The sequence below is a fragment of the Meles meles genome, chromosome 20 (genome assembly GCF_922984935.1).
Source record: "Meles meles chromosome 20, mMelMel3.1 paternal haplotype, whole genome shotgun sequence".
NCBI lineage: Eukaryota > Metazoa > Chordata > Mammalia > Carnivora > Mustelidae > Meles > Meles meles.
In genome coordinates this window covers 32,793,836-32,815,036 of record NC_060085.1, presented here as the reverse complement: position 1 = coordinate 32,815,036, position 21,201 = coordinate 32,793,836, and the positions used below count along the sequence as shown (strand labels likewise).

Here is a 21,201-nt window from a genome sequence, read left to right as displayed (position 1 = left end):
CCTGGTCATGTGTTAGAAACCATTACTGATCGAAATAAAGCAATACCAAGGCCCTCCCCTCGCTAAGCTCACTGTTCTACTGGAGGCAGACAACCAACACAAAAAACAGCAGCTACCGGTGTTTTTGAGTCTCTCCTGGGTACCAGCCGTGTGCTCCTTGTTAATTTCACTTAATCCTCCCTGCAGCACTCTGAGGCAGGTACTGTTATTACCTTCCATGTTACAGATGGACAAACTGAGTTTCTGAGATACTTAAAAAAAAACAACAACAAAAACAAAACTGTGCCTCGACAAATGATGTCAAATGCTTTTGTGGAGTCATTTTTTTTTTAAAGCGAGAAACAGATATATGGGGAAAGCAAGAGAGAAGCCCTGCTGCAGTGGCTCCTAAGAAATGAGCCTGGAAACCCCGAGCCGCCCCGTTTTGAAAGGAATCCTGGAGCCGGTTGGAATCCGGGATCGGGCCTGGAAGAGGAGGCTCGGCGGCAGGCCGTGTAGAATGGGTCGCGCGCGCCCTCTACTGGCGGTTTCGAAGAACTCGCCTCTCCTTTGAAGTCCCGCCCCGCTGCGCTTAGTACGCGGAGAGCTCCGCCACGGCGGGGAGCTGCAGGCCAGGAAGCTTTGGCAGCGAGATCTTGTTAGAAAAATTACACTGTGGCATTTTGTTCCTGAAGGAATCTGATAATTGTAAGCAACATCAGGATTGCTGTGTTAGGGAGGCAGAATGGTGCTGGTTGAGAGCAAGGACTTTGAAGTCAGGAAAATATGAGTTGGACTCTCACTGTATCCTGCAGAAGTTAATCACCTCCGCTGGGCCTCAGTTTCCCCATCCGTGAAGAGAACCCCTTCATAGCGCTCTTAGGAGGATGCATGAGATGATGCATGTAAAGTGCCTGGCCCAGACCTCCTCCCCTCCTTCCAAAAAACCCTCATTAATTAGTGGCTATCGTAATTGATTAATGTCCTCCTTCCCAAGGTCCCTTTTACTGTGTAGCTTTTGCTCAGGACATCACGTGGACTAAAAATCTCTTTCATTGGCCATTTCTTCCAGGGTCGTTTTAGCATCAACCTTTACGGAACCGGCCTGTCTTTAACCGAATCAGCCAGATGGATATCACAAGGAAATTACGCTGTCTCCGACATTAAGAAGTCCCCGGTAAGGTTACCTAGTGGCTTTGGATGGGTTTTGTTTTCTCTTTCCTTCTTCCGTGTTCGTCTGTTGTGGTGGTGCTAAAGGAACGATCGTGCTTTCCCATTTCCTCAAACCATGATGCGAAGTGTCAGGACGAGAATGTAGGAAATAAATTGAAGGTGAAGCATGGATAAGTGAGTGTATCAGAAAGAGCCTTGCTTCCCTTCCGGTGTATTCTTCCCTGAGTCGCAAACCTGTGAACCATCCAGATAATTAGACGATGCTTAACCAGGAAGCTGAAAGCAGGAAGAAGCCTTTTACGAATGTGTGGCTCAGACCCTTTGAGTTAGCCAACATGAGATTCCTTCTGTGAAGTTAAAGATGTTTCTTGTTGTTTTGAGAAAACTCGAAATACAAAAGAGGCTGGAAGAAAGGGATAGCTTACCAGGTGATTTTTCTGGAGAGTTAGGGAAACACTCAGGGGTTCCACACTAACCAGCTTTTCATGCTCTGAAATCTTGCTGCTCGTGGTCCAAACAGAGCACCAGCATCACCGGAGGCTCATTGCAAAGGCAGTTTCTGGGGCCCCAGAGCTTCTCAGGCAGGATCTGCCGCTGAACAAGGTCGCTGGGTAGATCATTAGCAGAGCACACCTTGAGAAGCACTGGTCTCCGCAACTATTTCTCAGTGCTGTTTCTTAGAATCACCCGGGAAAGCTTAAAATGCATGTTCCCCCGGCCCCAGCCTGACTCACCAATTGGGAACCTCAGGGGCAGGGCTAGAATTTTAAACTCCCTGGACAGTTCTCTTGTAGGGCCAGGGCAGAAATTGCTGCCTGTTCATCAACCTTCCCTCAGAACTTCTGAGGACCTGGGATAGGAACCTGACCTGTGGACAAATGGGAAATTTACTAGAGTATGACCCATGGTCCCAAGTCCTGCTTCAACCAAGACCCCCACCCCGGGGGTCTCCTCAGAAGTGTGGGAGGGGAGGAAAAAAAGAAGACAAGGACTAGAAAAGTGGGTACTGTTCCAAAGTAGGGTTGCCAGCTCAAATACAGGATACCCAAGTAAATTGGAATTTGAAATAAACAAGCAACAATTTTTTTTAACTGTAAGCTTGTCTTAAACATTGCATGAGATGTATTTCTTCTAAAAAATTTTTTTCTTTGAAATTTACATCTGACTCGGTGTCCTGTATTTTTATTAGCTAAACCTTATCAAACTCAGAATATAAAAAAGAAATTCAAGCTGCTTCCCCCCGGAAGAAACAGCCACTTGTGATTTCCCGGGGAAATCCCAGAGTTTCCTGTGCCCATTTTTTTTTTTAGCTGCCAGGGATAAATTTGTCTATGAAGAAAACCATCTTACTCCCTTTTTTTCCTCTAAGCCATTCAGCCCCTCATATCTAATTCACTTACTAGCCATTTTGATTGCTTGCTCGTAAATCATTAAATGTTTTCCTTTGCACTGAAAGGAGTAAAGATAGCTGACCACACACGTGCTTTAGAGGGTGCTCCCAAATTATAATGTTCTTCCCCGGCCGCTACCCCTCAGGGTCCATATATTATGGGTCAGTCGCTCAGAGGAACAGAAAACTTAACTGTCCAAAATGGTCCGACATGAGGCATGATTCCGTAGGAAACCATCCATGTAAACTGTGTAACATAAGTTTCAGTCCTGTTAGCCCATTATCAACATGGCTCTTTTCATCCAGAAACTAAAAATTATTACGGCAGGGAGCGCCACCTGCTGGAGAGGATGGTCTCTATCCTGCAAAGATCTGCTGGCTTGGGACGGAAGTTAGCCTTTGCTACAGGGAGTCGGTTTGACAGTTGTCTGGCAGCGTTTTCCTTTTTTTTTTTTTTTTTTTTTTTTAATCTTGGTGTTATATGACAGCTCAGAGAGCCTGAGCTTAAAATTAATCTCCAGGGTCTGTCCAGCACTCTTTATGAATCCCGGGAGCCAGGTCAGAGTCATCCATAACCCTTGGCAACCCTGAGAAATGTCAAACCAGTGTTCCCCTAAATCAGTGGTTCTGGAATCCGAGTGAGTATCAGCATCACCGGTGATGTTCGTCAGCTGCAGGGCACAGCCAGCCTCAGGCACCTGGGGAGCTCAGGTCATGACCTCCAGGGTGGTGAGTCGAACCCCACATCTGGCTCTGCACTAGGCATGGAGCCTGCTTGGGATACTCTCCCTCTCCTTCTGCCCCCCCCCCCCCCGAAACAAATGCAGGAAAACCACAGCCAGCCTCAGGAGGGGCTCAAAGTGTACATTTCCAACAATTTCCTGGGTAGTGCTGATGGCCCTGGCTTAGGATCGCATTTTGAGGACCACTGACTGGTGAAATCAACCCCAGATCCTTCCCTTCAAAGTTGGACCTTTTAATTTCCCTGAATAACCAGTATTCCGTGTAATGGAACACAGTTTGCCAAACTGGATAAGGTCCTGCTCTCACCATTACCTGCCACCGTGTCCCCGAGGCACTGAGGCCTTGGTCCTCTGTCTCTCTGAGACCCTAGCCAGTCCTCTCCTATCCAAATAGCCCTGCTCTGATTCGGCCTCAAATCATCACTCCTTACTTTTTTCCTCTTTTTTACTGGAAGCTACGGGAAGAGGGCATAGTGAAAACCTCAATTCTCCAAACCTGGTTGGCAATAAAATGTTTTTCCCAAACAGAACTGTGGGGAAGCTCTAGTCACAACCAGGAGAAAATTGAATTGCCAGAACCACTGTCTCATCATCAGGAGGAAGAACCAGTAAAAATAAGTCACATTGTCAGGTTCACTGGGGGCTCCCCAGGTGTCCTGGAAAGATACTTCTCCTATTTTTAACTAATATGAATAATTACTTTTATGAGTGAAACAGCAACACTTACTGGGCAAATGGCATGCATTAAGCCCCTTTTTCCCCAGCTTTCTCATCCTATCTGGAAAGGGAGTTTGAGAAGGTGGATGAGGGTAAACCTATGATGTCGCTTTGGCCCAGGGATCCCAGGCCCGAGTGCCAGCAGGCAGCCCCTGGTGCTGAAATGAGAGCTCCCAGTGGCTGCAGAGAACAGAGGTTCAGCTCGCAGACCCCCCAAGTAGGGTTGCCTGTTCCCTCACTTACTAGCTCTTGAGCAAGGTGGGGCTGGGGCGTGGTTTCATCATCTATAAAATAGGATCATTGTTGGGTTCTTCTAAGGCATACAGGAAGTAGGGTCCAAAAGTTGTCTGGGTGTCCAGGGGCAAGCAGCATGAACACAATTGGTGTTAGCTCTCAGTGTTATCCTGCTTCCCTGCCTTGAGGCTTGCAGTCAGGTTTTAGAAGTTGGCCAAGGTGACAGAGGAAATTAGGCTTGCTTGAGATGGAAAAGTGGAAGGACAGGGAACAGTGGCCTGAGTAGGGGCTGGGTCTGGACCTGGCTGGCACCCAGAGCCCCATGGACTTTCTGTTCCTGTGGCCCCCCACCCCAGCTGAGAATGCGGCTGGTGGGTCACCCCCTCAGCCCAGGGGTGCTTTAGCTTCCCCTGCTGTGCTCAGGAACTAGTGAGTTTCTGCTCTGCTTGTGGGTGAGGGACAGACGGACAGACAGAAAGGGGAGCATGGCCTGGACGTGAGACTGGAGAGAGCATGCTGAAATACTGAGCGAGCTCTTCGGCCGGTAACATTCCACGCACCCTCAACTCAAGAACGCGCCCAGGGTATGAAAGGGCCCTGGTCCCATCCACAGGTCCTGTGCAGCTCCATGACCCATTTTCCGAGCTGCTCTCTGACCCTCTGTCTGGGAGGAGGTTCTGGAACAGTTTTGAGAGCTGAGGGAGTGAGGGGGAGGTTCACTCCAGGCCGCATGGAAGAGGTACCCCCCGAGTCTCTCTGCTACTTTGCATGGCTGGGAAAGTTGTGGGGTCCGCAAGGAGCTAGGGGTTTCTGAGCCTATGTTTCTGAGGCCTGGCTGCCTGGCCCGAGGCCCGAGCCACGTTCCTTGTTCTGGGAGAAGTGTTGAAGATTGAGGAATTGCTTTGAAATTAAAAATGAACTCTGTATTATCATAGAGGAGATGGACTCAATTTTATCTTTTAGCTCATTCACAACCAGTGGAGCTAAGGTAACAGGAGATGAAGGTGGGGTAGGGACGGGGCACGTGTGTCTACCTGGGACAGGATCGGTTCTCGTTCACAACCGTGGGCTGCCTCCTAACCCGCAACGCGCTTATGGAAATCCAGTTATCCACAAGCATAAAAGTCATACTGTAGGCCAGGAGAGAGAAACTACATTTTACAGATGTGTGCTTTTTTCTTCCCATAGAAGTGCGATGTTTAAATATATTCTTTTTTTTTTTTTAAGACTTTATTTATTTGAGAGGGAGAGAGTGAGAGAGAGAGCACAAGAGCGGGGTGAGGGCAGAGAGAGAAGCAGACCTGAGCAGGGAGCCCAGTGTCAGACTCCATGCCGGGACTCCAGGATCATGATATGAGCCGAAGGCAGATGCTTAACCGACTGAGCCATCCAGGCGCCCAATGTTTAAATACATTCTAAATGTTACGCAGTAGGGGCACCTGGGTGGCTCAGTCATTTGTCCTCTGCCTTCAGCTCGGGTCATGAGCCCAGGGTCCTGGGATGGAGCCCCGCTTCGGGCTCCCTGCTCAGCCGGAAGCCTGTTTCTCCCTCTCCCTCTCCCACTCCCCCTGCTTGTGTTCCCTCTCTCGCTGTGTCTCTGTCAAATAAATAAATGAAATCTTTAAAAAATAATAACAATAAAAATAAATTAAATAAATGTTAGGCAATGTATATATTCACATCTATGTGACTCTATGTATACATATGTGTATATATCGATCAATCGATCGATAATCTCCTGTGTTTTATGGGCAGCTCACCACCAGCACACTCCAAAGAAATACACATAAACACACTTCAAACAAAGATGTGCTGACTTTTCTAAATCACAATAGCTTACTTCCCCTGTTCATATTGACTGAGAAAACCAGAAAATACAGTGAAAAGTATGACATATAAACTATTCATAATGGAACAGATAGTTACTCATTTTAATTATATGTAATAGCTCAAACCAAGCTAGGAAAATATTCATTTGAAAGAGCTTTTTAGAGGGCTTGCTTTAATGAAGAAATAAAAATGATTTATAATTAGTGTTTCATTGTATGTGAGTGGGTACTACTAAGATGCTGTGAAATATACCTTTTTCTCTAAAATAGGCACTGTTTCCGTGACAATCGTGTTTATGCTAATCATTTTCTTAGTGGGTTTTTTTTTCTTTGTACTCTGTAGTAAAAATGATGAGTTTTTGCTCAGACTTTATCTAAATCACATTAACAGAGTCCCAATTAGTGAAATAGCAGGAACGTTGCAAAGCCATTATCGGCAACTTTAAACTTACCCAGACTTTTCCTCATCTCCATGAGAGCAGACTATGATGGAGATTCACACATAAAAACTACTTTTATGATAACAATAGCTAATATTTTTGAGCACGTACATTTGGCCAAGTAGTCTGCTAAGTACTTTATGTACATTCTTGCCTTTACACCAAACCTTTGAAGGGAGACAAATATCCCCATTTTACAGATGCACCAGGAAACCGAGGCAGAGAGTTTGTTTTAAAATGCAGTACAAGCCAGTCAGTCTGACCTTGGTTCTGTGCACTGCCGGGGCAGGAGAGAGTGTGGATAAAGCATGAGCTTGGATGAGACAGAAGACATTCCAGCACATCAGGATTCTCCAGGCCCGCAGACCAGGGCTTCAGCCTGTGGACAAGGTTCCTAGCTAGAACCTTCTAGAAGGTAGAAGGCTGGAGCTAGCTAGAAGGCTGATCTGGCATCAGATCTGGTTGGTGGTGTCAGACTGGCTCCAGAACTAATATGAAACCCTAAATGCAGGACCAGTTAGGGTCTTAGGAATCAGTCTTCCATCTCAATAACACTCATAATCAAGGGCAAGTGAATTTTTCAGAGAAACTATTTTGTTCTCTTTATTTGTTAAATTGGCAAAGCTTTTTTTTTCTTTCCTTCTTTTTAAATGAGATGATCCATTATTTGCAAGAGACTTTCAGAGCTTGGCCATAGGAAGCAAATCTTCACAACCTTGACCCAGTTCTGAGAATGTAGCCCAAAGATATCCTGGAATGCAGGCACAAATAGGGTTCATCACGATGTTGTTCCCAACAGTGGAAAATGTGAAACATATAAGATGCCAAACATTGTGCAGGAATGGCGGGGTGGAGGGTGGCTAATATGACATGGTAAATTTATGAAATGGTAAGACAGTGAGCTACACTGTTACAATTAAGGAGTTCTCTGATTCATGGTCAAGTGTTAGGGAATGAATTAGCCAAGCAGTCTGAACTGCAGGTCAAAACAAAGTGTGTACGTCAGCTTCAGCCTCCCATTCACTCATTTATTCATTCATTTAACAAATGTGTAGTTAGTGTCCCTCTGAGCCATACACTGTTGGGTTCTGGAGACCTTGGGATTGAAAGACATTGGCCTTACCCTCCCAGGGCTTACACTGTAGCAGGAAGACAGATGTAAAGAAAGAATTACCCAGTTTTGCCCAATGCTGTGTGGCAGGTAACTGGGGAAGGAAGGTGTCTGAGAGGGAGTGGTCCTTGGGCTGGGTTCTGAAAAATTTAACAGTCAAAAGGTGGGGTGACCCAGTGTACACCGAGGGGAGAGGGACACGGAAGAGGGTTCCAATTACAGGGAATGGCATCGTATGTGAAAAGGCCCTGTGTGATAAGAGGCATGTCAGAAGAACAGCCCAGAGAAATGCAGAAGTCTGGGTTGGGGGGTGGTAGAGGGAAAGGATGGGATCTGGAGAGTCACAAGATAAATCTGGAGAAGCAGAAAGGAATAGACTGGAGGGCCAGCAGACTTCGTCTGTGAAAAACCACATAATTTATGCTTATTTAGAAAATTTTAGACTTTGGGACGCCTGGGTGGCTCAGTGGGTTAAGCCGCTGCCTTTGGCTCAGGTCATGATCCCAGGATCCTGGGATCGAGTCCCACATGGCCTCCTTGCTCGGCAGGGAGCCTGCTTCTCTCTCCACCTCTGCCTGCCTCTCTGCCTGCCTGTGTGCTATCTCTCTCTCTCCTTTCTAAATAAATAAAATATTAAAAAAAAAAAAAAAGAAAATTTTAGACTTTGCCAGCCAGGAGGCAAAATCAATAATACTACATATTTATATGACAAGAGTGGAAAGAAATTTGTATAAAATTTTTATTGATTGAATTTTTAAAATAATAATTGACTTCAAATTTTTTTGCCATACATTTGTACCAATGAGAAGAATGGAATATTTGGAATAATTAATATTGCTTAATTAGCTGAATATTTTGCTTACTTCTCTTATCAAAATTGGTTATAAGTTTTTCTTAATGCTGGTCAGAGATGGGATTTTCTGTATTTCATCTTTATAAATGTTTTTTAAATGATACAAAAAATATATAGTCCACAACTGATATAGTCCACAACCATGTAATTTTCATGGAGCATATTCATGGCTTGGCAAGCATTTCCAGAATTTCGTTAGATTTTTCTCTTGGTATTTGCCCTTCAGCATGTCGTTACATCGCAGATTAGGTATTTGCTATGAAGGTAAGATGGAAGCTTTGTCACATGGATTTTGAAGTATGATATTTTATTTGCACTTACATCAAAGTCCAAAAGATGCTGCTGGAATGGCAGCTCAGGCTCAGAAAATATATCCACAAAAATTTATGTGGCATGACATGTAGCTTCTTGTTTTAACTTTCAGTAGAGTGGAAAGTAGAGAAAGCAGCCCAACATTGCTTCTGATTGGAACAATGTTAATTGCCATTGCAATGACTTTACTGCGGTATAAGTTGGGCCTAAAGTAGAAGTGTTGCCTTGAAATTTAAGTTCAATTCACTAGGAAATATTGTCAAGTCGATAGCAAAAGCTAGTGTCCAAAGCCAGTGAGTGTCCAAGGGCAGCAATGGAGAGCAGTTCTCATACAGAAACCTTTAAATCCCAGCCCTTTGAGTTCAAATGTTCACAGTAAAACTTTATTATTACTCAGTTATCAAACTGCTGGATGGTGGCAGGAGTCAGGGTGTTCAACTTCTAGTTCTGACCAGAAGTTCATAAAACTGATGATGGATAAGTTCCCAAGAGCAAAAGATGTTCATCCTTGATACTGCTGGTTCCATGACACCTGATAGATTCTTATATTTTCTCTAGAGTGCCTACTGAGGTATAATACAGTGAGGCCTGAGCTGAAGGCGGACATTTAACTGTCTGAGCCACCCAGCCACCCCAACATCTTATATTTTTATGAGCTTTGTAAATTTGGCCAACTAACTCTTTCTCTGCTTCTACATATTTTTTTAAATTATGTTATGTTAGTCACCATACAGTACATCATTCTTTTTTTTTTCAAAGATTTTATTTATTTATTTGACAGAGAGAGACACAGCAAAAGAGGGAACACAAACAGGGGAAGTGGGAGAGGGAGAAGCAGGCTTCCTGCTGAGCAGGGAGCCCGATGCAGGGCTCCATCCCAGGACACCCGGATCATGACTCGAGCCGAAGGCAGATGCCTAATGACTGAGCCACCCAAGCACCCCAACATAATTTGTTTTTGATGCAGTGTTCCATGATTCGTTGTTTGCATATAACACCCAGTGCTCCATGCAATACATGCCCTCCTTAATACCCCCCACCAGGCTCGCCCACCACCCCCCCATGGTCCTCCCCTCTAAAACTCTAAAGTGTTTCTTGGAGCCCGTAGTCTATCATGGTTTTTCTCCCCCTCCAGTTTCATCCCTTCATTTCTGCCTTCCTTCTCCTAATGTCCTCCATGCTATTCCTTATGCTCCACAAGTAAGTGAAACCATGTGATAATTGACTTTCTCTGCTTGACTTATTTCACTCGGCATAATCTCCTCCAGTCCTGTCTATGTTGATACAAAGGTTGGATATTTATACTTTCTGATGGAGGTATAATACTCCATTGTATATATGGACCATATCTTCTTTATCCATTCATCCATTGAAGGGCATCTTGGTTCTTTCCATAGTTTGGTGACTGTGGCCATGGCTGTTATAAACATTGGGGTACAGGTGGTCCTTTTTTTCATTACATCTGTTTCTTTGGGGTAAATACCCAGTAGTGCAATTGCAGGGTCATAGGGAAGCTCTATTTTTAATTTCTTCAGGAATCTCCATACTGGGGGCACCTGAGTGGCTCAGTGGGTTAAAGCCTCTGCCTTCAGCTCAGGTCATGATCCCAGGATCCTGGGATTGAGCCCCCTGTAGGGCTCTCTACTCAGCAGGGAGCCTGCTTCCTCCTCTCTCTCTCTCTGCCTGCCTCTCTGCCTACTTGTGATCTCTGTCTGCCAAATAAATAAAAATAAAATCTTAAAAAAAAAAAAAGGAATCTCCACATTTTTCCCAAAGTGGCTGCACCAACTTGCATTCCCACCAATAGTGTAAGAGGGTTCCCCTTTCTCCACATCCTCTCCAATACTTGTTGTTTACTGTCTTGTTGATTTTGGCCATTCTAACTGGTATAAGGTGGTATCTCAGTGTGGTTTTGATTTGAATTTCCCTGATGACTAATGATGATGGAACATTTTTTTCATGTGTCTGTTAGCCATTTGTATCTTCTTTTGAGAAGTGTCTGTTCATGTCTTCTGCCCATTTTTTGACTTGATTATTTGTTTTTTGGGTATTGAGTTTGAGGAGTTCTTTATGGATCTTGGATATCAGCCCTTTGTCTGTAGTGTCATTTGCAAATATCTTCTCCCATATCTTCTCCCAGAAGGGTTGCCTCTTTGTTTTATTAACTGTTTCCTTTGCCGTGCAGAAGCTTTTTATTTTGGTGAAGTCCCAAAAGTTCATTTTCACTTTTGTTTCCCTTGCGTTTGGAGACGTGTCTTGAAAGAAGTTGCTGTGGCTGATGTCAAAGAGATTACTGCCTATGTTCTCCTCTAGGATTTTGATGGATTCCTGCCTCACGTTGAGATCTTTCATCCATGTAGAGTTTATCTTTGTGTATGGTGTAAGAGAATGGTCAAATTTCATTCTTCTGCATGTGGCTGTCCAATTTTCCCAGCACCATTTATTGCAGAGACTGTCCTTTTTCTATTGGATATTTTTTCCTGCTTTGTCAAAGATTATTTGACCATAGAGTTGAGAGTCCATGTTGGGCTCTCCATTCTGTTCCATTGATCTACGTGTCTGTTTTTGTGCCAGTACCATACTGTCTTGGTTATCACAGCTTTGTAATATAGCTTGAAATCAGGCAACGTGATGCTCCCAGCTTTGTTTTTCTTTTTCAACATTTCCTTGTCGATTTGAGGTCTTTTCTGGTTCCACACAAATTTGAGGATTATTTGTTCTAACATTTTGAAAAATGCCTTTGGTATTTTGATCAGGTGACATTGGAAGTATAGATTGTTCTGGGCAGCACAGACATTTTTTAAAAAATACATTATTTATTCTTTTGACAGAGAGAGAGAGAGATCACAAGTAGGCAGAGCAGCAGGCAGAGAGAGAGGAGGAAGCAGGCTCCCCGCTAAGCAGAGAGCCCAATGCGGGGCTTGATCCCAGGACCCCAAGACCACGACCTGAGCTGAAGGCAAAGGCTTAACCCACTGAGCCACCCAGGCACCCCCAGCATAAACATTTTAACAATGTTTATTCTTCTGATCCATGAGCATGGAATGTCTTTCCATTTTTTGTTTCTTCTTTGATTACTGTCATGAGTGTTCTGTAGTTCCTAGAGTATAGATCCTTTACCTTTTTGGTTAGGTTTATTCTTACAGTTTTTTTTGTGTGTTATTGTAAATGGAATCAGTTCTCTAGTTTCTCTTTCTACAGTTACATTGTTAGTGTATAAGAAAGCAACTGATTTCTGTGCATTGCTTTTGTATCCTGCCACATTACTGAATTGCTATATGGGTTCTAATAATTTGGGAGTAGAGTCTTCTGGGTTTTCTGCATAAAATATGTCATCTATGAAGAGAAAGTTTGACTACTTCTTTGCCAATTTGAATACCTTTTATATCTTTTTGTTGTCTGATTGCTGTTGCTAGGACTTCTAGTACTATGTTGAATAGTAGTGGTAAGAGTGGGCTTCCTTGTCATGTTCCTAATCTTAAGGGAAAGATTCTCTGCTTTTCTCCATTGAGAATGATATTCATTGTGGGTTTTTCGTAGATGAATTTTAGGAAATTGAGGAATGTTCCCTCCATCCTGATACACTGAAGAGTTTTAATCAGGAAAGGATGCTGTATTTTGTCAAATGCTTTTCTGCATCAATTGAGAAGACCATGTAGTTCTCTCTCCTCTTATTAATATGTTCTATCATATTGATTGATTTGTGAATGTGGAACCACCCTTGCCTCCCAGGGATAAATCCCACCTGGTTTTGGTAGATAATCCTTTTAATGTACTGTTGGATCCTGTTAGTTAGGATCTGAGAATTTGGACATCCAAAGTCATCAGGGAAATTGGTCTGAAATTCTCCTTTTTGATGGGGATTCTTTGCCTGGTTTGGGGATCAAGGTAATGTCAGCCTCATAGAGAGAGTCTGAAAGTTTTCCGTCTGTTTCTGTTTTTTGAAACAGCTTAAGGAGAATAAGTGTTAATTCATCTTTGAATGTTTGGTAGAATTCCCCAGGGAATCCATCAGGTACTCAACTTTTTGGGGGGAGGTTTTTGATCACTGCTTCAATCTCCTTACAGGTTATCGGCCTATTCAGGCTGTCAACTTCTTCCTGTTTCAGTCTTGGTAGTTTATAGGTTTTTAGAAATGCATCCATTTCTTCTAGGTTGCTTAATTTATTGGCCTATAGCTGTTGATAATAATTTCTGATAATTGTTTCTATTTCATTGGTGTTAGTCATAATCTTTCCCATTTTGTTCATAATTTTATTAACTTGGGTCCTTTCTCTTGTTTTTTGAATAAGTCTGCCTGGTGGTTTATCAATCTTATTATTTCTTTCAAAGAACCAGCTTCTAGTTTTGTTGATGTGTTCTACTATATCTCTGGTTTATAATTCATTGATGTCTGCTCTAATCTTAATTATTTTCCTTCTAATGTGTGGATTAGGCTTAATCTGTTGTTGATTCTCCAGTTCTTAAAGGGTAAAGATAGTTTGTGTATTGGGGATTTTTCTAATTTTTTTGAGTGAGGCTTGGATGGCTATGTATTTCCTGCTTAAGACCACCTTTGCCATATCCCATTGGTTTTGGACTGATTTGTTTTCGTTCTCATTGGTTTCCATGAATTGTTTAAATTCTTCTTTGATTTTCTGGTTGACCCAAACATTCTTGAGCAGGAGGGTCTTTAGCTTCCAACTCTTTGAATTTCTTTCAGACTTTTCCTTGTAATCGAGCTCCAGTTTCAAAGCATTGTGGTCTGAGAATATGCAGGGAATAATCTCAATCTTTTGGTATCAGTTGAGACCTGATTTGTGACCCAGTATGGTGTCTGTTCTGGAGAAAGTTCCATATGTGCTCAAGAAATAATGAGTATTTTATTGTTTTAGGGTGGAATGTTCTGTATATATCTATGAGATCCATCTGGTCCAGTGTGTCATTCAAAGCTCTTGTTTCTTTGTTGATTTTCTGCTCAGATGATCTGTCTGTTGCTGAGAGTGGAGTGCTGAGGTCTCCTACTGCATATTATTATCAATATGTTTTATTATTTTCATTAACAGTTTTGCTTATGTAGTTGGCTGCTTCCATGTTGGGGGCAGAGATATTTACAATTGTTAGATCTTCTTGTTGGATAGCCCCTTTAAGAATGATATAGAGTCTTTCTGTGTCTCTAACTACAGTCTTTAGCTTAAAATCTAATTTGTCTGATATGAGAATTGCTACCCCAGCTTTCTTTTGAGGTCTGTTGGCATAAAAGATGGTTCTCTATCCCTTCGCTTTCAGGCTGTATCTTTAGGTTCAAAGTGAGTCTCTTGTAGACAAAGCATATGCGGGGGTCCTGTCTCTTTATCCAATCTGCAACCCTATGCCATTTTATGGAAGTATTTAGACCATTCACATTGAGAGTGATGATTGAAAGACACAATTTTATTGTCATCATGTTGCCTGTGACGTCCTTGTTTCTATAGATTGTCTCTGTAAATTTCTGTTCTATATCACTCTTGGGGTCTTTCTCTTTTTATTGACACCCTCCCCTTAATTTTTCTTGCAGGGCCAGCTTAGTGGTCACATATTCTTTCCAAGAGGTCTTGGAAACTCTTTATCTCTCCATCCATTCTAAATGACAGCCTTGCTGGATAAAGAATTCTTGGCTGCATGTTCTTCTCATTTAGTACCCTGAATATATCTTGCCAGCTCTTTCTGGCCTGTCAGGTCTCTGGGGCCAGGTCTGACATTATTCTGATGTTCCTCTCTCTGTTTGTAAGGAATCTCTTCCCCCTCACTGCCCTTAAGATGGTTTCCTTGGTTCTAAGATTTGTGAGTTTTACTATTACATGCCGGGGTGTTGGTTTGTTCTCCTTGATCTTGGGAGGGGTCCTCTCTGCCTCTAGGATACAAACGATTATATCATTCTGCAGATTAGGGAAGTTCTCAGCTATGATTTGCTCAAATATATCTTCTGGTCCCATCTCTCTCTCCACCCTCTTAGGGATCCCAATACTTCTGACATGGAACTGTTTCATGGTGTCATTTATTTCTCTAATTCTGTTTTCATGGTTTTTAAGCTGTTTGTTCCAGGCCCCTTCCTGTTCCTTCTTTTCTATCAGTTTGTCTTCTAGATCACTAATTCATTCTTCTGCCTTGTTTACCCTAACTGTCAGAGTATCTAGATTAGATTGGATCTCATTGATAGTATTTTTAAGTTCTGCTGATCCATTCTCATTTCTGCCCTTAGAGAATCTATGTTAGCATTAATAGTTTTCTCCATCCTAGCTATTATCTGCATAACTGTTACCCTGAAGTCTGTTTCCAACATCTTGCTTATATCCATATCCATTAGTTCTGTGGCGGAGGTCACAGTCTCTGAATTTTTCCTGTGTTGGGGGTTCCTCCTCTTAGCCATTCTGTTGAGGGGTGGTTGAGGGAATGTACAGAGTGCAGATTATTGACCGCAACCCAGGCAAGGTGCACCTGTTTTATGGGGACCTTAGGGTTGTTGGACTCTTGTTCTTCCAGCCTGTCTTCTGAGGGAGGGGCCTGACACATTGTTACTCAGGCAACCCTGTTTGGACAGAGTTGCCCTACCCCCTGTGTGGGGGATGGGCTCAGTAAAAACTGTTTGGGGCCGTTTGTTCTCTGGCGGCTTTCTCTGGCAGTTTTCTGCATCTCTTCCAAGAGTCAGAGGAGAAGTCACCATACCAAACTTCTGTCTCAGAGCAGAGAGATAGCAGTCTTTTCTCCAGTGAGCTATCCAAGCCATACTGTCTCCTTTTTTGTCTGCGCTGCTAAAAACTGCAGCATCTTGGGTTTTGCACCCCACAGCAGCGCTCCCAGCCCTCGCTTCCAGGTCCAGGTATGTCTCTGCCCTTTGTCCTTCTAAAACTGCCAGCGCCCCCCCACAGCTCCAGGTTTCAGTCTGGGAGCCTGCCCTAAAGTCCTTTCCCCTCTGGTACTGGTCTTTGAGTCTGTGCCCGGTCCCCAGCATGGGAGGCTTTGGTGCTTTGGTAGTGCAGGATCCGGGAGGCTTCCTCCCTTTCTGTTTATCTTCCAATATCTGTCCGCAGAATCACAGGCAGATCACGCTCCCCACTTCACACCTTGAAACCTACCACCAGAGATATTCTGTTTCTAGAGATCCAGAGATATCTTCTTACACCTCAGACTGATTTTGTGAGTGTAGATATTCAGCTCAATTCAGGGGACCAATTAAAATAGGGTCCCCTACTCCTCTGCCATATTTGCCTCTTCTGTGTATTTTTTTACTACTGTCAGTTGCCAACACGTCTTGGTAGGTTCCACTTCAGTTATTTGGCACTAGTTTTTCCTCAGTGTCTTTGAAGCTTTCTTGCCTGAACTCATTCCACACAGACTCTTCACAGAAGCTAATTCTTGAGTCACTTCAGACTCAGCATCACCTCCTCAAATAAACAACAGAATGATATCGATACTGTCCACCATCAACTCATCAAGTGTATAAAAATACCACCCAAAATTATGTGCCTTGTGTTTTAATTGATTATTGATGTTTCTTTCAGTGTCATTAACTTCTCAAGCAACTGTTCCTATGGAAAGGATAATAGTCTTAAACAATGTGTTTTCTCTGGACACCTTTGTTGAGCTGTTCAATGAAACAAAATGTCTTTAACTCACCTGGGGGTATATACACTGTTTTCCCTGCTTGGCTAACACATGAGCCACTTGGAAACATAGTCAGTTTCATTGTTTATTTTTACTCAGATTCATTTTGTATTGTGAGGAAGAGATTATGCTGTGAAGAGATCGTCAGTTGTAAATTTTCTAAATGTATGACCGTTGCTTTCCTAGTGAGTTGGGAATGTGTGATGAGGCTGAAGTTGGTAGCATTGGTGTATTCTGTATTTTTCTCACATGGCTGTGGTGTCATTACATGAGAAACATTTCATTTTGATAAAAGAATAAGTTCCTATGCCAAGGTACCTTAAAAGAGCAACATTCAAAGTCACTTTTGTATTCGGGTTCTGACATGATGGTATACACTGGTAATAAAATAAAGCACAGTGTTTCGATACGGCAATATGCACAGCATCCACAACACTGCCGACTTACAAGGGTGTCTCCATGATTTGCAGTGTGCTGAGCAGCAGTGTAAAGCAATGAGAACTGTCACCACTACTCACCCTGCTGTGGGAGCCTGAGCACAGGCACAGACGTTAAATGAATGAATGAGTGGGGCTGTGTTCCAATAAAACTTTATTACGGATACTGAAATTTGAATTTCCCATAATTTTCACATGTCAGGAAATATTATTCTTGGTTTTCTCCCTCTCAACCATTTAAAAATGTAAACACTGCTCCTGATTTATGGGCCATACAGAAACAGGTGGCAGGCTGCATGGGCCCACAAACCCTCGTTTGTCAGCCCCTGTAGTAGACCATGTGAGGATGTTAGGCTCTGCTTTTCGTACTTCCTGTGCATGCACGAGAGATTTCCCCAAAGCCAGTGGCAGCCCTGGGAATACTAGCCCAGCAGGTAGTCTGAGCACATGCATTTTCTTGCAGGATGGAACCCGAGTCATAGGAAAATGTGGTGGTTACTGTGGGAAATGTACCCCATCCTCTGGCACCGGCCTGGAGGTCCAAATATTATAGTTAAGGTAAGTAAGTCCCATGTTTCTCTCTCTTTCTCTCTCTCCTGTTCTTTCTGTAAACTAATGACTAGCAAATGAGGGCTGGTCAGTTGCCCCTCAGACAGGTTAGGTTGAAGGACCTCGAAAGTGACTCAGTACTGTTCTACCTTTTTCTCTCCTGCTCACCTGCCCTCACGTGATTGAGGTCATCTCTGCTGCACCCTTGGAGGTGAGGTCCTTAGGCTTTTTGCATCAGATCCCTCTGCAGTATTTACCCAGAGTGTTTACTGGACTGCACCTCTAGAAGTCCTTCGGTCTCTGGCGCATCTAACAATCTGTATTTTGAATACAGGGAGTTCTGATTCAGGTGACCTATGGATTCATGTTTGAGATGCTGCCCGAGAGTATTGCAAGAGTGATATTAATGGCATTCAGTGAGCCCTGACTATGTGTCAGGCACTGAGCCAAGCACCCCGCAGGCATTATTTCACTGAATCCTCACAATAAAGCCATAAGATGGGGCTTCATCCTCATTTTACAGATAGAGGCTGAGGCCCACAGAGGCAAGTGCTTGCCTAGTCAATTCCTTTGGCAGAACCCATTTGGGGTAGCACTCTACCCCAAAGCCAGGGCTCTTGCTTAATGCGCTGTTCAACGCACATGTGACTCACAGTGTCATCTGAGGACTAGCGTGATCAGCATCACCTGGGAACTTTTTGGAATGTAAACCCTCATACCTTACCCTAGACCTACGAAATCAGAATCTGTATTTTAACAAATGCACAGGAGAGTCATGCACGATAAGGTCTGACAGTGCCTGGTCTAACCTCTTTATGCTGGCACGTGCTCCCTCTGCTGGGCAGAGGACTAAATTGGTCCCTCATTGTCTCATCGCCGTGCCTTCAGCTACAGTGGATGAGTTCAGTCAATCCCGGGAGCCTTCTGCAACTTATTTCAAGCTTTCGGCAGCTCATTGTCCCATAGGACTCTTTTAAGATCCAGACATAGGAGTATCTACTTGACATTTATGTATCAGTATTTCACTGTTTCATTAAACATCCATATTCAAAATGATGATCTTCCATTAAGATTATTTCTATTGGAAGAGGCAACATGGAAAAAAAGGAAATTTACTGCTTAAATAACTGAGAAATCCAAGCAGTGGGCTAGCTTCAGGCATAGCTGGATCCAGAGGCTCAAACAGGATCATCAAGTTCTCCCATCAGTCAACAAGGCTTGTTTCATTCTCAGATAGAACATCTCCCCCACTCCCTGATCTCTGGCAGCTCTAGGCTTACATCATCTTTGCAGTTCATGGCCCCAGATAAATGCTCACCTCCAGTGTCCATTCTACAGAAGAACTCAGGCTCTCCTTGGTTGCATGGGCACTTCTGAACCAATTACAAGGTCCAGGAGACTGAGATCATGTACCCAGCTGGAGTTGGGTGATCTACAGCTTCATTTAGAAGAGGAAGAAGAAGGAATTTGTTATCAGAAAAGAGGAGATGGGCTGGAAGCAGGCAAAGTCAGCAGGAATCCACTAGAGATCCTCATTTTATGTGTATTTTGCATATTTTATATCTAGTAAAATAGTTTTGTATGTGTTCTTATGCAGTAAAATTTGAGTGAATTGTATATACATGATATTTACATGTGTGTCTAGAAAAAAACTGGAAGGAAATGGACCAATATTTGTAGAGCAGTATCTCACGTGAGAGATTTCAGGCTAGTAGTTTATTATTTTATTCTTTTTATGCTCCCCAGAAATGTTCATGTTTCTTATAGCAAACATACGTCACTTTTAAAATCTAGACAAAGAAGTGTCGTTTTTAAGATCCTGTATGTAAGTGGGTTACCTACTCTTGCCTGCTGTATGACATTTGAGACAGATGGTTTACATTTCTTGTGGGACTTGTTCATTTTCAGGTGCTCTGAAGAGGAAGCCATGATGGGATGGATGAAGGATAGTAATGCAATACCTCCACCTTAAATTTGTGTGCGTGCGTGTGTGTGTGTGAGGACGTGTATGAGTGGGTGTGTGTGTACATATGCACATATATACATACATACACACACACATATACACGTGTATGTGTGTGTGTATGTGGAATATCCTAATGATGTAAAGTTTAATATTTATGTTTGAAATTATTTATTGTGATGTAATATTTTTGTACGTAAAATGATTCTATTACGACTGCCTTTTGCATTATTTCGCCCCTTGCAGTCAGATCACTGCATTTTACGTACTCTACATTATATGTAGTACTATGACAGAAGTGATCCTTCATTATCACGGTACATTATTGTTTACTTTCTATCTGTAAATATTCTGCTGTTACTTTTTAAAAATTGTACTTCGTTTTTGTTTTTTAAAACAACCTAGCTGCCATCAAGGTGCTACAAGGGTCATGTAAGTGTATTTTGGCATTCCTAGGAAAGTATCCGCCAATTAGTAACGTAGTAATGTCACAGATCATTGCAGCTATTAGTGATGTTAACTGTCTATTCAGTTTCATGTGATCTCTGGGAAAAAAAAATTGCTGCCTTGGTGCTATATATTGTATATACTTAAGTGATATCAGACTCAGAAATGTAAACATTTTTAATAAAAGGGAGGAATGGAAGGACAGTTTGCAATGGACAGAATCACTTGGAAAAGTAAGACCAGCTTGTTTATCCTTATTTTTGGACATGCCTGTTTTGGAAGAGAGGTGGACTCTGTTCTTTATTTCGTTATCATTATTAATACTTTGCTTCAGTTCATGGTGCCTTGATCTCTCCGAAGTTAAATGGAGGCTGCTCCAATGCAGCTTCATTACAGAGTGATACTAAGAAAGTGGGACTTTCTCAATATTTTGCCAAGATGTTCTAAAGTGATGTCCACGTTTACTGGTTGCAAGACAGACGGTGCTCAGGATGGCATGAACTTCAGGACCCCCAGCACACCTGGAGAGGTTCAGAACCAGTTCTTAATCATCACAATTGTCTTGTCACCAGCATGTCACAGCATAAACACATTGACTGGTGACATGACTTCTCTTCAGTACGTGAGCCTAGGATCCCGCCACTGTCCATGGCTGCTACTGCAATCAGCATTTGGGAGAAGACATAAACTGTGGAGTACAAGACACCTGAATCTTTCTGATTGTCCATTAACCCACTGCTTGTAACTTATTTCCAAAATGGAAGTTGAAGTCATCTTTCTGACCTTCTGACCTGATTGAAGGGAAGTCATTGCCAGTGGCCCACGCCAGGTGCTCAGTTTGAGAAGTTCAGCCCACCTCCACAACCCAAAGAGATTGGAAAAAACCTGGCAGTAACCTCCAACCCCAAACAAACTCCAGAGTGCTCCAGAAGAGATTATACTCAGTGTATGAATAAGTGTTACTCTCGTTTATTAATACATTGTGAAAATATACTATGAATAAAATACCATGAGCACATCCAAACATTTGTGTTTTACATGTTTCTGGACTCTTGATTCAAGTTGGAATGAAAATATGTCCAACTTTTTAAGATTGTTGGATTGAGAAGCAAGACATATTTTCGTAATCCCATCAATTACGGTTGCCACTCCAGAGATGTATAAAGGACGGGGACTGTCCCCAAGGTCTGCTTTTTCACCATTCAAATCAGTTGAAGTGGTTCTGAGAGAGATATTACTCTCTTGTCTGTATGATGGGGAACAAATGAACAAATAAAACAGGAGATTAAAGTGGACTTGGGGGCTTCATTGTTAATTTTATATGGCAGGAGTTTCTACTCTGTGGACTTAATGGTATCCAGGGAAATAAGAGCTTTCCAAAGATGTCAGATAAACAGCAGA

The 21,201-nt window shown here is 42.8% G+C and overlaps 1 protein-coding gene across 3 annotated transcripts in view; it reads left to right on the top strand.

Moving 5' to 3' along the window:
• Positions 1 to 20,982, top strand: part of ADAMTS9 (ADAM metallopeptidase with thrombospondin type 1 motif 9) — a 167,724-nt gene extending 146,742 nt beyond the window's left edge. For 2 of the 3 annotated variants that reach the window (XM_045990179.1, XM_045990178.1), the window contains 3 exons: positions 1,052 to 1,156; positions 17,305 to 17,399; positions 19,299 to 20,982. In XM_045990179.1, coding sequence (XP_045846135.1) covers positions 1,052 to 1,156; positions 17,305 to 17,394 — 195 coding nt within the window. In that variant the 3' untranslated portion in view covers positions 17,395 to 17,399; positions 19,299 to 20,982. The remainder of the gene's footprint in view (positions 1 to 1,051; positions 1,157 to 17,304; positions 17,400 to 19,298) is intronic. The other variant, XM_045990177.1, reaches the window with a different exon arrangement.
• The last annotated feature ends 219 nt before the right edge of the window (positions 20,983 to 21,201 follow it).